This window comes from Physella acuta, unplaced genomic scaffold (genome assembly GCF_028476545.2).
Source record: "Physella acuta isolate Inbredline_101_S28 unplaced genomic scaffold, ASM2847654v3 ptg000119l, whole genome shotgun sequence".
Lineage (NCBI taxonomy): Eukaryota > Metazoa > Mollusca > Gastropoda > Physidae > Physella > Physella acuta.
The window spans coordinates 685,001-702,795 of record NW_026731639.1 but is presented as its reverse complement, the minus strand read 5'-3'; the positions used below and the strand labels follow the sequence as shown (position 1 = coordinate 702,795).

Below are 17,795 nucleotides of genomic sequence, written 5' to 3'. Positions count from 1 at the left end.
ATCACGTGGTGCCCAGGGTCAATAGTGGACGTTACTAGTCATGTTACGTCACGTGGTGCCCTGGGTCAATAGTGGACGTTACTAGTCATGTTACGTCACGTGGTGCCCTGGGTCAATAGTGGACGTTACTAGTGATGTTACATCACGTGGTGCCCAGGGTCAATAGTGGACGTTACTAGTCATGTTACATCACGTGGTGCCCAGGGTCAATAGTGGACGTTACTAGTGATGTTACATCACGTGGTGCCCAGGGTCAATAGTGGACGTTACTAGTGATGTTACGTCACGTGGTGCCCAGGGTCAATAGTGGACGTTACTAGTGATGTTACATCACGTGGTGCCCAGGGTCAATAGTGGACGTTACTAGTGATGTTACATCACGTGGTGCCCAGGGTCAATAGTGGACGTTACTAGTGATGTTACATCACGTGGTGCCCAGGGTCAATAGTGGACGTTACTAGTGATGTTACATCACGTGGTGCCCAGGGTCAATAGTGGACGTTACTAGTGATGTTACATCACGTGGTGCCCAGGGTCAATAGTGGACGTTACTAGTGATGTTACATCACGTGGTGCCCAGGGTCAATAGTGGACGTTACTAGTCATGTTACATCACGTGGTGCCCAGGGTCAATAGTGGACGTTACTAGTCATGTTACATCACGTGGTGCCCAGGGTCAATAGTGGACGTTACAGACGACCCCAGCTTTTTTAAAAACAAAAAACAGCTATAAATAGCTATAGATGAGTACTCACAAAAAATGTAATCTTGTTACTATAAATAGCTGTCGATGAGTACTCACAAAAAATAGAATCTTGTTACTATAAATTGCTTTAGATGAGTACTCATAAAAAATGGAATCTTGTTACTATAAATAGCTCTAGATGAGTACTCACAAGACTTGGATTCTTGTTTCTATAAATTGCTTTAGATGAGTACTCATAAAAAATGGAATCTTGTTACTATAAATAGCTCTAGATGAGTACTCACAAAAAATAGAATCTTGTTACTATAAATTGCTTTAGATGAGTACTCATAAAAAATGGAATCTTGTTACAATAAATAGCTCTAGATGAGTACTCATAAAAAATGGAATCTTGTTACTATAAATGGCTATAGATGAGTACTCACAAAAAATGGAATCTTGTTACTATAAATAGCTGTAGATGAGTACTCACAAAAAAATGGAATCTTGTTACTATAAATAGCTGTAGATGAGTACTCACAAAAATGGAATCTTGTTACTATAAATGGCTGTAGATGAGTACTTACAAAAAATGGAATCTTGTTACTATAAATAGCTGTAGGTGAGTACTCACAAAAAATGGAATCAGCCCGAGCTTTTTATCCTCCTGCACAGGAAAAAGTTTTAAAACAGGCGTTAGTAAGGTTAAGGATTAGGGTTAGGATTATCAGAATTATCTTCAGTTCAATGTGTCAGCCAATCAGATTGTACCTCAATGGCGTCCTCCAACACGTGACCTCGCAGTGAGAACTTCTCGTCCACGTCCAGGTGTCGCATCTTGACAAACCCGATCATGCCAGCCTTCTCCACGCATGAGTGAGCCTGAAACCATCACACATATAGCAGGTGAGGTCAGGGAAATGACCTACCTGTATGGAGGTGTAAGCATCATGTGAGTGCAATGACCTACCTGTATGGAGGTGTAAGCATCATGTGAGTGCAATGACCTACCTGTATGGAGGTGTAAGCATCATGTGAGTGCAATGACCTACCTGTATGGAGGTGTAAGCATCATGTGAGTGCAATGACCTACCTGTATGGAGGTGTAAGCATCATGTGAGTGCAATGACCTACCTGTATGGAGGTGTAAGCATCATGTGAGTGCAATGACCTACCTGTATGGAGGTGTAAGCATCATGTGAGTGCAATGACCTACCTGTATGGAGGTGTAAGCATCATGTGAGTGCAATGACCTACCTGTATGGAGGTGTAAGCATCATGTGAGTGCAATGACCTACCTGTATGAAGGTGTAAGCATCATGTGAGTGCAATGACCTACCTGTATGGAGGTGTAAGCATCATGTGAGTGCAATGACCTACCTGTATGGAGGTGTAAGCATCATGTGAGTGCAATGACCTACCTGTATGGAGGTGTAAGCATCATGTGAGTGCAATGACCTACCTGTATGGAGGTGTAAGCATCATGTGAGTGCAATGACCTACCTGTATGGAGGTGTAAGCAACGAGCTTAGCGAGCAGCTGCCAATTGTCTTGCTGAGGGTGGCTTGACTTGAGTGCCTGGATGGACTTGTGTCTGGCGGACAGCAGGGCAACTAGCACACACTCACTGGCCGAGCCCTGGGGGGAGAAGAATTCTAGTCTGACCCCTAAGTTCACTTCCTTTTTCGAACCGTGGTCACCTGTTTCAGTGACCTCGGCAAGAGATAGTGTTGTCAACGCTATGCTCAGCCACCTTACTTTTCCTTAATTCAGTTAGGTACACATCAGAGCTAGATGGAATCAGGGTTAGGGTTAGGACGTTCTACTGTAGTCAACCCGGATTAGAACACGAGAATTTCAGATTAGCAGTCTAGCACTCTAACGCTAGGCCATGCCATAGCCTTTTGACCCCTAACCCTCACCCCTGATTCTAACCCCTGATTCCGGCCCCTGATTCTGGCTCCTGATTCTGACCCCTGATTCTGGCCCCTGACTCTGGTCAGCAATAATTCACATATTAATTAATCAATTATTATCAATCTCCTATCCAACCATAAATATGACCTAATTAAATGGAGAACACAACTAGCAATAGTGAATGATTGGATATTGACATGTATGTCATATGGTCAGTAGTGAATGATTGGATATTGACCTATATGTCATATGGTCAGTAGTGAATGATTGGATATTGACCTGTATGTCATATGGTCAGTAGTGAATGATTGGATATTGACCTGTATGTCATATGGTCAGTAGTGAATGATTGGATATTGACATGTATGTCACATGGTCAGTAGTGAATGATTGGATATTGACCTGTATGTCATATGGTCAGTAGTGAATGATTGGATATTGACCTGTATGTCAGATGGTCAGTAGTGAATGATTGGATATTGACCTGTATGTCATATGGTCAGTAGTGAATGATTGGATATTGACCTGTATGTAATATGGTCAGTAGTGAATGATTGGATATTGACCTGTATGTCATATGGTCAGTAGTGAATGATTGGATATTGACCTGTATGTCATATGGTCAGTAGTGAATGATTGGATATTGACCTGTATGTCATATGGTCAGTAGTGAATGATTGGATATTGACCTGTATGTCATATGGTCAGTAGTGAATGATTGGATATTGACATGTATGTCATATGGTCAGTAGTGAATGATTGGATATTGACCTATATGTCATATGGTCAGTAGTGAATGATTGGATATTGACCTGTATGTCATATGGTCAGTAGTGAATGATTGGATATTGACCTGTATGTCACATGGTCAGTAGTGAATGATTGGATATTGACCTGTATGTCATATGGTCAGTAGTGAATGATTGGATATTGACCTGTATGTCAGATGGTCAGTAGTGAATGATTGGATATTGACCTGTATGTAATATGGTCAGTAGTGAATGATTGGATATTGACCTGTATGTCATATGGTCAGTAGTGAATGATTGGATATTGACCTGTATGTCATATGGTCAGTAGTGAATGATTGGATATTGACCTGTATGTCATATGGTCAGTAGTGAATGATTGGATATTGACCTGTATGTCATATGGTCAGTAGTGAATGATTGGATATTGACATGTATGTCATATGGTCAGTAGTGAATGATTGGATATTGACCTGTATGACACCACCGCCTTGACCACTTGCATGCAGGAACTGTTTTGGTAAGCCAATCATTTTACCTGTAAAAATCTTGCATGTATTTGTGGTAGAACATAAATACTTGCGTACAATCCTTACACAAATCTTGCATGTATTTGTGGTAGAACATAAATACTTGCGTACAATCCTTATTGAAATCTTGCATGTATTTGTGGTAGAACATAAATACTTGCGTACAATCCTTATTGAAATCTTGCATGTATTTGTGGTAGAACATAAATACTAGCATACAATCCTAACTCAAATCTTGCATGTATTTGTGGTAGAACATAAATACTTGCATACAATCCTAACTCAAATCTTGCATGTATTTGTGGTAGAACATAAATACTTGCATACAATCCTAACTCAAATCTTGCATGTATTTGTGGTAGAACATAAATACTTGCATACAATCCTAACTCAAATCTTGCATGTATTTGTGTTAGAACATAAATACTTGCATACAATCCTAACTCAAATCTTGCATGTATTTGTGTTAGAACATATATACTTGCATACAATCCTAACTCAAATCTTGCATGTATTTGTGGTAGAACATAAATACTTGCGTATAATCCTTACTCAAATCCTATCTTGCAGATGTGTACATCAACTGGCTAATTTCAGTTATTTAGTACACATAAAGTGTACATTTTAAAAATCACATGGAGTTTTTAAACACACTATAACACTAAAACAATAGCAAGCAAACATTTCAATGGTCTAAAACTAGGCCAACTCTTTGTTGATTTAAATACAATTTACCAACACAGTCTTATCAAATTTAAACACAACTTACCAACCAAATCTAAAAAAATGAAACAACTTACCAGCCGAAAAAAAATGAAACAACTTACCAGCCGAAAAAAAATGAAACAACTTACCAACCCAGTCTAAAACTAAAACTTCCAGCTCAACACAAGCTGGACTTGCAACCTGGAGACATTCGATAACATGTGAATATTTATTTTAATTTAGTTGTACGCTCTATAAGTGAAACATTCGATAACATGTAAATATTTATTTTAATTTAGTTGTACGCTCTATAAGTGAAACATTCGATAACATGTAAATATTTATTTTAATTTAGTTGTACGCTCTATAAGTGAAACATTCGATAACATGTAAATATTTATTTTAATTTAGTTGTACGCTCTATAGATGAAACATTCGATAACATATGAATATTTATTTTAATTTAGTTGTACGCTCTATATGTGAAACATTCGATAACATATGAATATTTATTTTAATTTAGTTGAACGCTCTATAGGTGAAACATTCGATAACATGTAAATATTTATTTTAATTTAGTTGTACGCTCTGTAGATGAAACATTCGATAACATATGAATATTTATTTTAATATAGTTGTACGCTCTATATGTGAAACATTCGACAACATATGAAAATTTATTTTAATTTAGTTGAACGCTCTATAGGTGAAACATTCTATAATAGATTGACGACAGAAGCCTGTGGTTGTATATAACACATTTATTGGGTCTAACTACATCACGATGGTAACACACAGAGAGGACGGAAGGAAGTACACAAGGGACATCACTCAAGATAACAATATTATAAATATAACTAATACAGAAGAGTGAGTTCCCTTGACCTCAGAATTATTTCAATCTATTACATCCCTTTACCCTTAGAACACAATAACACATCTCTCAATAGAACAATTGATAGTATCCTAAAATCACCAATTATATTGTAACATGAACACTATGGTAGATTACATCCTTACAAACAATGCACAATATGCTACAACATAATCAAAATACAAAACAATAATGTCAAAGTCCTTTTGACCTTTAGAATCATAGGTCTAACTTATTTGGGACTTTGATTGTCCTGTTTGACCTTCTCAGTGGCCTTTGATTTGGTGACTCAATATTCTGACCATTTGGATTCTCTATCTCAGGAGGTCTAGGATTTAAATTATTAACTCCAGAATTTACATTTTCTGACTCTAGACAACTTGGTTCACTCATATCAACAGAACTTGGTTGTGGAACAAACTGAGTTGGTGTGAACTGTTCAGATTTGGTGGGATTGATAGATTCACACTTATTATCTGCACAAGTTATTTTTAACTGGTCTGCATGTCTACGGACAATAAGTCTATCATTTGTTTCTACTTTATAAGACACAGGTCCTGTACATTGAACAATTTGACCTGGTATCCATTTTTCCTTTCTCCCATAATTTCTTAGATACACATTCTTATTAACACCAAATTCTCTTTCAATGCATGTGTTGTCATGATTTAATGGAACTATTTTTGAATTGGCATCTGAAAGTATTATGCTGTTATTCAGATCCTTGACTGACATAGATTTCTTTGATTGATCAATTTCCTCAGGTAATCTGATAGTGCTTTTTGGTAACCAAAAATACTGTTTAAAAGTAATATCCTGGACAATATCACTTTGCAACTGTGATCCAGCATTTGAAGTGGGTGTATTAAATGGCAAAAATCCTTTTTCTTTTCTTTTGATGTTGCCCTTTTAGTTTCTTTTAGTTTCTGCAAGTGCTAATGATGTTAGCAAAGTTGTTTGATGATCACATTCCTTCTTACTAATGTATTCTCTTTAAAACATTTGAAATTGCCATATCACCATAATCATTTATTAAGTTACAAATACTTTGTTTAGGCAACTCTGACTGATAATGGACTGCATCTTCTCCATCATTTATATTATCTTCACAAAGGGTTTTAATTTCTTATTTTATATGGCCTTAAGTCATCATTCACAGATTCTTCAGGCCAACCATTCATACAGTGCTCATATACTTTTATTAAGCACTCATCTTTTTGTGTTTCTCTCTTAATATCATTCACATTTATATTGGAGTTATCCAAGATAGTGAAGAGAACAAATACATCTTCTGGTACATAGCTCAGGCTTTGGTTTTTTAAAGGTAATCTACTAAGACTATCTGCACTATTCTCAGATCCAGGTTTGTATTTCAATTCATAATTGTATGCAGTTAGTGTGATAGCCCATCTTTGAATTCTTGGTGAGGCATGCTCAGGTAGGGTTTTGTTTTCTCCAAATAAACCTAGCAATGGTTTATGATCTGTAAAGATGGTGAACTTCCTACCAAACAGAAACTTATGAAATTTCTTAACACCAAAAATGATGCCTAAGCCTTCCCTATCTAACTGAGAATAATTTTTCTCAGCCTGATTCAAAGATCTACTGGCAAAAGCAATGGGTCTGTCACCCTTCTCATCCATGTGGGACAAGACTGCTCCTACACCATCTGGTGAAGCATCACATGTCAATACAAGTCTTTTCCCTGGGTCATAGTGAGTTAGTAAGGTGTCAGCAGACAAAGCCTCTTTTGCTGTGTTATAAGCAGCTTCTTGTTGTTTACCCCAGTGCCAAGTTGCATTTTTCTGTAGCAGCTTGTACAGTGGTGATAGTTTACCAGACAGATTCCCTATGAACTTTGCATAGTAATTTATTAAGCCCAAAAAAGCTCTTAGTTGTTGGGTATTTTCAGGTTTGGGTGCTTCTTTAATGGCTTTTGTTTTCTCAGGTTGAGGTCTGATACCTTGCTTGCTTAATATATAACCAAGAAAACTAATTTCTGTCAGCATGAATTGACATTTATCTTTGTTTATCTTTAAACCTTTTTCACCAACAATTTTCAATACTTTATCAAGTGTTTTAAGATGTTCAGTGTCATTCTTACCAGTTATGTACACATTGTCAAAGTACACACAAACATTTGGAATGTCCTTAAAAATACTGTCCATGACAGCTTGGAAAATTCCAGGGCTAGATGATATGCCAAAACATAGTCTTTCATATTGGTAGAGTCCTTTATGTGTGTTTATTGTCGTATAGACTTTTGAATCTGGATGCAGTTCTAGTTGAGTGTAAGCATGACTAAAGTCTAATTCAGTGAATTTGACTCCTCCTGCCAAATTCAAAGAAATTTCCTCAATGTTAGGTATAGGGTACCTATTTAGCTCTATTTGCTTATTTAGTGTAGTTTTATAATCTCCACAAATTCTTATAGAACCATCCTTCTTTAACACTGGCACAATGGGTGTCGCCCAATCGGAATAGTCTACCTTCTTTATAATGCCATTAGATCCAATCTACTTAGCTCATTTTCAATTTTATTCCTCATTGCATAAGGTGGAACTCTAGCTTTGCAGTATCTTGGATTTGTATCTTTAATGCTTAACTTCACTGTTCTATCATTTAGTAAACCTGAGTTACCAAAAACACATTTATTTTCAGATATAACTTTATCTAGTGAAGTAAGACTAGATTCTTTTACATTCTTCAATGAACAAATACTCTCCCAATTTAACTTAAGATCACTTAACCAGTTCCTACCTAGTAATGGCGGTCCATTTCCTTCAACCACAAGAAGAGGAAGTTTTACACTTTGACCATTATAACTCACATGAACCATACACTCTCCTATTACCGGAACATTGTCACCAGTGTATGTTGTTAGACACTTGTGACATGGCTGTAGAAGCACTGATCCTCCTGTGACAGCGTCAAAATCTTTCTTTGTTATGACTGTTAGAGATGCTCCAGTGTCAAGTTGGAAGCTGATGCTCTTACCGTTGATATAAACTGGTACATTGATGGGAGCATGACTTATTGATTTCACAGAGAACAGGTTGAAATCCGGCTGCGAATCAGTTTGAGCATTTTCACAGGTAGAGTGGTTCATTGGTTGGGTTAGGTAGTCTTGGTGAGAGTTAACATAGTGCTGCCTTTGGTTGCGGTACTGTCTTGACTGGCTAGATTTAGCAACAGACGAAGACTTTGCAAAGCAGGCCTTGGCAATGTGACCTTGCTTACTGCACTTATAACAAGTTGCAGACTTGAACTTGCACCGATGAGATGCATGGGGACCTTTGCATCGATGACATTTTTGATAATTATTACTAGATTTAGATCTAGGATTTGAACGAGCAGGCTGTTTAGCATAAGTTGGAATGCTCTGATGGGGTTGATGTTTATTGACTAACCTGCTGTTTACTGCATGGATCTCTGAAGGTGCTAAAGATCTCGCCGCATCTGATGACTGCTGGAATGACATTGCAAGTTGTATTGCTTTTTCCAATTTTAGATCTGACTCGAGCAGCAACTTTCTTTGAATATCAGGGCTGTTTACACCTGTCACAAACTTTTCACATAGTCTGTCAGACAGCGTTTCTCCGAATTCACAAAATTCACTTAAATGACGTAAAGCAGCAACATATTCTGATATTGACTCGTTTGGTTGACGAGTCCTACTGTCAAATCTAGCTCTACATAAAAACTTTGATGGGGTAGGCGCATGGTGGTCTGTTAGCAATTTGCTCAGCTCGTTAAAGCTCTTGGTAGTTAGACTAGCTGGTGCGCATAAGTCTTTTAGTAGCCTAAATTGTTGAGGCCCTATGACTGTTAACAAAATAGCTCTCTTTTTGGCTTCTATCGTCACGTTGTTTGCTTCTAGGTAAAAGCTTAACCTCTCTAGGTAATCTTGAATGATTTCATCATTCGCATCAAATTCTTTTATTTGGCCATACAGCGCCATAATTCTAGAAATAATTAGCTAATAAGCTCTAGCAAACCTCTTTTTTGCGTAAGTAGGTGCTCTTTCTAGTAGATGTTTATCCTTCGTCGCCAGTTATAATAGATTGACGACAGAAGCCTGTGGTTGTATATAACACATTTATTGGGTCTAACTACATCACGATGGTAACACACAGAGAGGACGGAAGGAAGTACACAAGGGACATCACTCAAGATAACAATATTATAAATATAACTAATACAGAAGAGTGAGTTCCCTTGACCTCACAATTATTTCAATCTATTACACATTCGATAACATGTAAATATTTATTTTAATTTAGTTGTACGCTCTATAGATGAAACATTCGATAACATATGAATATTTATTTTAATATAGTTGTACGCTCTATATGTGAAACATTCGACAACATATGAAAATTTATTTTAATTTAGTTGTACGCTCTATAGATATATTTTTATGGATATGATATGTAATGTATTTTTTTACTTTCTGATATAGGGCGTACGGCGTATGAGGGAAGTATTGTGTTGATTATTTAACAGATATTTTGATAGTTTCGCAGTCTTACACCTCCATACCTTATCTTATACGGAATATAAAGGATATAATGAATAATATCGTGTGAACAATTTAAATTCTAAATCAAGATTTTGAAACATTTCAACATTTATTTTACACAATTCGGAGCCGGAAAAACTTAGTTTTGCATTTCTGTTCGTCTGTGTATGTGCGTATATGAAAACAATAGCTTGCGTACCGTTTTAGTTATATATATATATATATATATATATATATATATATATATATATATATATATATATATATATAAGTATTGCATCAAATTTGTAGTTTCTTTCAACTTTTGATCGATTTTGATTAACCTAAACTAAGACGCCTAAGATTTTAAGCTTCATTATTGTTCAAGATAACTTAAACAATTTAAAACTACATTTACTTACCTTTAATTTGATACCAATTTTAATTATCAAAATTATTGGATAGCTTAGAAAATGATTTGTGAAAAAAACGCGTTTGTTTTTAAATGGCTAAGACGATTCTATGAGGGATACTCACTTTTTAACTCAGTGCTGCGGCATGTTAGTTTTTACAAACTTTTATTTAACTTATTCTGTCTGTCTAGATTGAAACGCCTGAGCAAAATTTCGGGCTATTCTATATCTAACTGACAGGCGAATTGGATGCCTAATTAGTTTGTTATGAATTAATTAAAATTGAGTCCAAATTATTAGGCTATCTTATCCAAATATTCCGTATAATTATACGCGCGTTGTCATATTCATTAGGTGTGCAATGGTTTTTAGTCATGCAACTCTATTTAAATTTTAAAAAAATTAAAATACTGAAAAACAAAATTGTTTTTAGTGGAAATGCATATGCGGATGTATCTTAATAAAACTGTAAAGAAATAACTGTTTTCTAACGAGTATTAAAAAAGTTTTTTTTTACCGGAGCCTCCCCCCTTAAAGCTATAGCCGACAGAAAGTTTAGCTTTATAATGTGTTAAACTTTTAAATGGGCAACATGGTCTTCCATGGAAGCCATGTTTGTTGTGAAGTAAATAAAGTATTTGGAAAGAAACTCTGCATGCAGACTCCTTTTAAAATTAGAAAAGTAAATTAGGCGGTACTGTTAGTGTCTTTATCAGAGCCGGCGTTAGAAGGTGGCAAACGGGGCGGTCGCCCTAGGCCCCGCGCCTGAAGGGGCCCCGCGCTTCAGCACTGTCATTGTTATCTGAATTAGTTTGTAAACTTAAAAAAATGTTGCTGAATTCAATGGGGAAAAACTAAATGGTCGAATGCCGACGCTGTTGATTATTATAACTGAGGCCACGGTTGATGTTAGTGAGTTATCACCCACCTGAACTGGGACAGGCCGTAATTCGATACAAAAACAGTGTCAGACCTCCCCTTTGTGTAGGGTACGGTCGCCTGGCATTTGACCTGAGCTGACTGGAGATTGTTGGATGCGAATCAGCCCCCGACCTGACATGGCATGTAAATTTGGGAAACAGGTAAAAAGATACCTATTGTATGCGGGCCGATTAAGACGTCCTTTTAGTGAGCAGAGGGATGCCTGTAGTAGACAGTTAGTGACCTGATAAACGCCAGTCCTGACTTTCTTGTTGTAGATGTCGTATATGTAGCCCTACTTGTCTTGGTATAACAAAATTAACATTCAGTTGCGTGCAGAGGGGTGGGAAAAGGGCGATAAGGGGGGGGGGAGGCCCTTAGGATTTATATCAAGGGGCATTAGACAGAGTGATTTATTATTTTTTTTAAAAGAAAGTTAAAAGGGTTGATGTAGCATGTTTTCTCTATCATTAGCAGGTTTACGTCATGGTGTCACCAACCCCCCCCCCCCCCCTCCTCTCCACCCTTGTCGGAATTTATCAAATTTGCTCTTAAAAGACTATTTAACACTCTAATTAACCACTTTGTAAAGTGGAACTATCATTTTTTTGTATATCTTTTGCTATTTTTTTTGCCTTGGTGTCACCCCCCCCTAAATGGTCCGCACCCCCCCCCCCCTCGCTACGCCCATGCTTTTATATTAACAATTAGAATCTAGTCATCAACAAACAATTTAAACAACTTTATTTTCCTAATTATTTGGCACGTGATTGAATTTTCTTAAGTGATTTGGTATGAATTACATATCTGTCAAAAGTTATTAAATATCTTAGCAAAAAAAAAAACCCCACTAAGAACATTAGGTTAAAACAGTGGTTCCCAACCTTTTTCGAGTGGCGACCCCCTTTTATAAAAATTAAGTGACCCGCGACCCCCATAGAATTAAAAAGCCGAAATTAGTATGGAAATTAATAAGCACTAGAATAACATTTTCTAGTAGACTTTCAATATGAACTACTCTTGATAACTGTTTTAATACCATGAGAAAAATTGCATACTATTCACTAAACATTCGCGGTTAATTTTTTTTAAAGTATTTTTTTTTGTTAACGCCAACCTATGTCATTATCATTATCTTAATTTTGTTTTTAATCGAAAAATAGTGTTGAAAATCTATTCTCGAAAAGTCAATCAATTTTACGTTTGGGTATGAATGGTGAATACTACACCAAAATTGAGTGTGCAGTTTTTTTTTATCTTACGCGGAATCATTCTACAAATCAAAGAATTCATCTTGTAATTCATCGTGAATGCTAGCAACATCGAGGGAAGAAGAGAATGGATAATGCGTTAATGCAGATTCTTCTTTTTTCAGCTCAGAGAAATAGCGCTGCAGTTCGTTTTCAAGAGATTCAAGATGCCCAGAAATTTCTTGTTTCAAAATTTTAATTATCTCACAATTAGATTCATCTACCACACTGCAGAGTTTCTCAAATTTACAAATTTCCAAGATTTATTTTCTTCGCCGATTTTGCAGCTTTTATAAAAACGCCCCGAGATAATCATGGAAAGTGATAATATTCGTTCATTTTCCCTGAAGCTTCAGGTTATGCTTATGTTGATGTTCGAACACATCTGCTAGGTATGATACTCTCTCCAACCACTCTATGTTGTTTTAAGTATACCAAAAGGTCTTGTTTCCTTTGCATTTCCAAGAACAATTTGATTTCAGATTTCAATTCAAAAACACGATTCACAACAATTCGTTTGACAGCCAGCGCACTGTAGTGTAGAAGAGCAGAACCTCGTGATCTTTATTCAGGTCTTTGCTCAGTTCTTTGAAGGCTCCAGATTGTATATAATTTACCACTCATACCAGCAATGGAGTCTTGATGGCGATTGGTGAGGGCAATGGTTAGGGAGCTAAATCTTTTCTGCTTTCTGAAAGCCCGATTTTGTCCTAAACATAGATGGTGCACCATCAGTACAAACCCTCACAGCCGTTTTAACCCATTTTAATCATCCAATTTTTTAAAAAAAAACTATTTATTTTCTCCATGCTATCTTCACAAAAGAGCTACTCTTCTTTGCTATCATCTGAATGAATATAGACAAATACCAGCAACTGCGAACACGAACTCACGTCTGTTGATTTATCAACTTGAAAAGCAAACAATGGTGAACGCTTAATTTTTAATAAAAATGTGTTATTTAACATCTACGGACATGTAAGATTTAACTTCACCATCTTCAACATGCAGCGTTTGATGAGATTTTCTCCTATTGTGTTTGTTTTTGCTTGGCATTTTCTGTCGCGACTTCATGTGATGCTTGCACTAATGCTGTGTTTCCTTGGTGAAAACTTCCTGTTCGATCAAGTCTCTGACGTTTGCAACTAGCTTCATACCGACGAAAGAACTCCATATCTTTTTTGGTGTGTTTCGAATGACTCGTATCAAATGACGTTTTAGTTTTGAAGATTTCATAAACTCGTGACTGAGAACAGCTTTGTACAGTACACTTTGTTTCTTCTCTATTCCCTTTCCAGTGATGTTAGTAAAGCCGAATTTAAAAAAATTCTTCTAAATATTTATGTTTTGTTTCAAATTACTAAGGTTTAGTATACCAGTTGGCGACCCCCTAGAAAGCCCTTCGCGACCCCCAAGGGGGTCGCGACCCCCAGGTTGGGAACCCGTGGGTTAAAACGTGGGAGAGCTAAACATCTGTTATTAAAGTCTTATAGACTCCAAAACATTTATGTGTTATTATGTGTGTAGTGTGTATGCATATTATATAGGACTATACACACACACACACACACATATATATATATATATATATATATATATATATATATATATATATAATGGAAAAAAGCAGGCCCCGCGCGGATGGTTGGCCCTAGGCCCCGCGTATTCCTAACGCCGGCTCTGGTCTTTATAACAAAGTTTCGACGACATCAATATTATTGAATATTCTTTTCAGCATTAGATTTTAAATTATATTTTTACTTTAGATTCAATGGTGTTTATTGTGTATACTTTTCCAGCGTTAAAACTTTATAATTTTCGTTTCATTTTGATAAATTCCTATTCGTTTCAAGTGACATCATTATAGTTCCCCGTGAAAGTTTTTAATTTTTGTGAAAAAAAGTAAATAAACTTTTTGTTCTGAACTTTTATAATTTAAGGGGTGTTTCTACAAATGAATATATCAATAAATTATTTATCGCCTTTAAATAAATTTTAGTAAAAAAGAACATTTATTTCTACATAAATCCGTACTTTACAATTCTACACATAGTGCAGATCAAGCGGAATAGCAAAAAAAAAACGGGATTATATATATATATATATATATATATATATATATATATATATATATATATATATATATATATATATATATATTTCCGTTTGTAAATATATAAGAGTTATAGTAGTATGATATTAGCGTTTATTTTTTTATTATTTTATTTTTATCTGGTTCTAACTTTGTCTACAACAGACAACATGAACAATGTCTACAACAGACAACATGAACAATGTCTACAACAGACAACATGAACAATGTCTACAACAGACAACATGAACAATGTCTACAACAGACAACATGAACAATGTCTATAACAGACAACATGAACAATGTCTACAACAGACAACATGAACAATGTCTACAACAGACAACATGAACAATGTCTATAACAGACAACATGAACAATGTCTACAACAGACAACATGAACAATGTCTACAACAGACAACATGAACAATGTCTACAACAGACAACATGAACAATGTCTACAACAGACAACATGAACAATGTCTACAACAGACAACATGAACAATGTCTACAACAGACAACATGAACAATGTCTACAACAGACAACATGAACAATGTCTACAACAGACAACATGAACAATGTCTACAACAGACAACATGAACAATGTCTACAACAGACAACATGAACAATGACTCACCCAGGAGAAGGCGTTGCTGCCCAGACCATCAGACAACATGTCTGACAGGACTGAGGTGTAGGAGTGGCCAATTGGATAGTAGGCGTGGTAGTTGGGGTGCTGCCAGTGACTCATCTAGACAGGAGTAGAGATTGGGTACATGGACCGTCGGTATAAAGCTGTCGGTATAAAGCTGTCGGTATAACATCAAGTTACAATGCGTATAATCAAGTACTGCATCGTAGTGTCCGCCGCTCTCCTAGCTACGCTTCTGACAGACGATATAAAATTTTATGGTGTCGCCTAAGATTTTAAGCTTCATTATTGTTCAAGATGACTTAAAAAATTAAAAACTACATTTACTTACCCTAATTTACTTAATTTGATACCAATTTTATTTATCAAATTTGAAATTAGCCTAGAAAATGATTTGTGAAAAAACGCGTTTGTTTTTAAATGGCTAGGATGACAAGACTGATTTCCAGTGATACAGTGGGTTAGTTTTTAAGGAGTGTTGTGATGCCATTGACCGTTCACTGCCGTTCAGCAGAAATATGTCGTCTGCTAGATTTCTCCCCATTCAAATACACTTAGTTAGCTGTTGTCTCGATCAAGTTATTGTTTGTATGTTTTGTTTTTATCCAGCATGCCTTTTAAAAAATTAATGAAATTATTTTAGTTGGACGCACTATATAATTTTCTATAGTTTATCATATTTTTTTAGTAAGTTCACAACAATATTAAATAAAGCAATTCACGTTTTGCTTACTTATAGTTATATAATGTTCTGCTCAATATTCTCAGCGATTAGATTAAAAAAAATGTACAAATGGCAAGCTTGCATCAAACACTAATCATCCATTGTTAAAATTAGATCGGTATCGTTGAATAATACGCAAAAATAACGATTATTAGAATATATTTCTGAAATGACCATCAAATATTGTTGAAAAACGGAATCACGGTTTCGTCGTTTTTGACAGCCATCATTACCATGACAACGGTAAAAAAAAGTAGGTCAAGCCACAAGTATATATATATCATTGAAACATTCTTAATATATTTAATAAATGGTGTAATAAATGGTGTAATAAATCTGACTAACCCCAGGCATAATGACCTTCTCAAAATCCGCCATGATGATTTCCCAGTTCTCGCCCTTGACTGGTGCAGTATCTGGCAGTAGTTTTTCTAAAAAGCCGGGCTCCACGGCAGGGGTCACTCGCCTTGACCGGATGTTGACAATATAGTCGGCGATATAGCTCAACAACTCCTGACCTCTCTTCTCAAAGTCTTGTGCCTCCATTCTTTACAAATACCGTCTGGAAATGACATTCATTTTTTAAATACAAGCAACAATGTACTAGTTTCAGTTGATGTGTCCAATTGGTGAGTCCAATTGGTGTGTCCAGTTTCTGTGTCCAGTTTCTGTGTCCAGTTGATGTGTCCAGTTGTCCAGTTCATGTGGCCTGTTGATGTGTCCAGTTACTGTGTCCAGTTGATGTGTCCAGTTGTCCAGTTGATGTGTCCAGTTGATGTGTCCAGTTACTGTGTCCAGTTGATGTGTAAAGTTGTCCAGTTGATGTGGCCTGTTGATGTGTCCAGTTACTGTGTCCAGTTGATGTGTCCAGTTGTCCAGTTGATGTGTCCAGTTGATGTGTCCAGTTGCTGTGTCCAGTTGGTGTGTCCAGTTGCTGTGTCCAGTTTCTTTGTCCAGTTGATGTGTCCAGTTTCTGTGTCCAGTTGTCCAGTTGATGTGTCCAGTTACTGTGTCCAGTTGATGTGTCCAGTTGGTGTGTCCAGTTGCTGTGTCCAGTTTCTGTGTCCAGTTGATGTGTCCAGTTGATGTGTCCAGTTGTCCAGTTGATGTGGCCAGTTGATGTGGCCAGTTGATGTGTCCAGTTGGTGTGTCCAGTTGATGTGTCCAGTTACTATCAAGTTGATGTGTCCAGTTGATGTGTCCAATTGGTGTGTCCAGTTGCTATCAAGTTGATGTGTCCAGTTGGTGTGTCCAGTTGATGTGTCCAGTTACTATCAAGTTGATGTGTCCAGTTGATGTGTCCAGTTGATGTGTCCAATTGGTGTGTCCAGTTGCTATCAAGTTGATGTGTCCAGTTGCTGTGTCCAGTTGATGTGTCCAGTTACTATCAAGTTGATGTGTCCAGTTGATGTGTCCAATTGGTGTGTCCAGTTGCTATCAAGTTGATGTGTCCAGTTGATGTGTCCAGTTGATGTGTCCAGTTGATGTGTCCAGTTGATGTGTCCAGTTGATGTGTCCAGTTGATGTATCCAGTTGCTGTGTCCAGTTGATGTGTCCAGTTACTATCAAGTTGATGTGTCCAGTTGATGTGTCCAATTGGTGTGTCCAGTTGCTATCACGTTGATGTGTCCAGTTACTATCAAGTTGATGTGTCCAGTTGATGTGTCCAGTTGATGTGTCCAATTGGTGTGTCCAGTTGCTGTGTCCAATTGATGTGTCCAGTTGACGTGTCCAGTTGCTGTTTCCAATTGGTGTGTCCAGTTGATGTGTCCAATTGTCCAGT

The 17,795-nt window shown here is 36.7% G+C and overlaps 1 protein-coding gene across 1 annotated transcript in view; it reads right to left on the bottom strand.

Moving 5' to 3' along the window:
- The window catches only part of LOC131934893 (aromatic-L-amino-acid decarboxylase), a 51,539-nt gene that overhangs the window by 33,346 nt on the left and 398 nt on the right, over positions 1–17,795 (bottom strand). Inside the window, exons 2-8 of the mRNA XM_059291133.1 lie at positions 16,358–16,574; positions 15,274–15,387; positions 4,736–4,787; positions 3,825–3,889; positions 2,189–2,323; positions 1,457–1,567; positions 1,320–1,352 (exon numbers count right to left, since the gene is read on the bottom strand). Coding sequence (XP_059147116.1) covers positions 1,320–1,352; positions 1,457–1,567; positions 2,189–2,323; positions 3,825–3,889; positions 4,736–4,787; positions 15,274–15,387; positions 16,358–16,558 — 711 coding nt within the window. The 5' untranslated portion in view covers positions 16,559–16,574. The remainder of the gene's footprint in view (positions 1–1,319; positions 1,353–1,456; positions 1,568–2,188; positions 2,324–3,824; positions 3,890–4,735; positions 4,788–15,273; positions 15,388–16,357; positions 16,575–17,795) is intronic.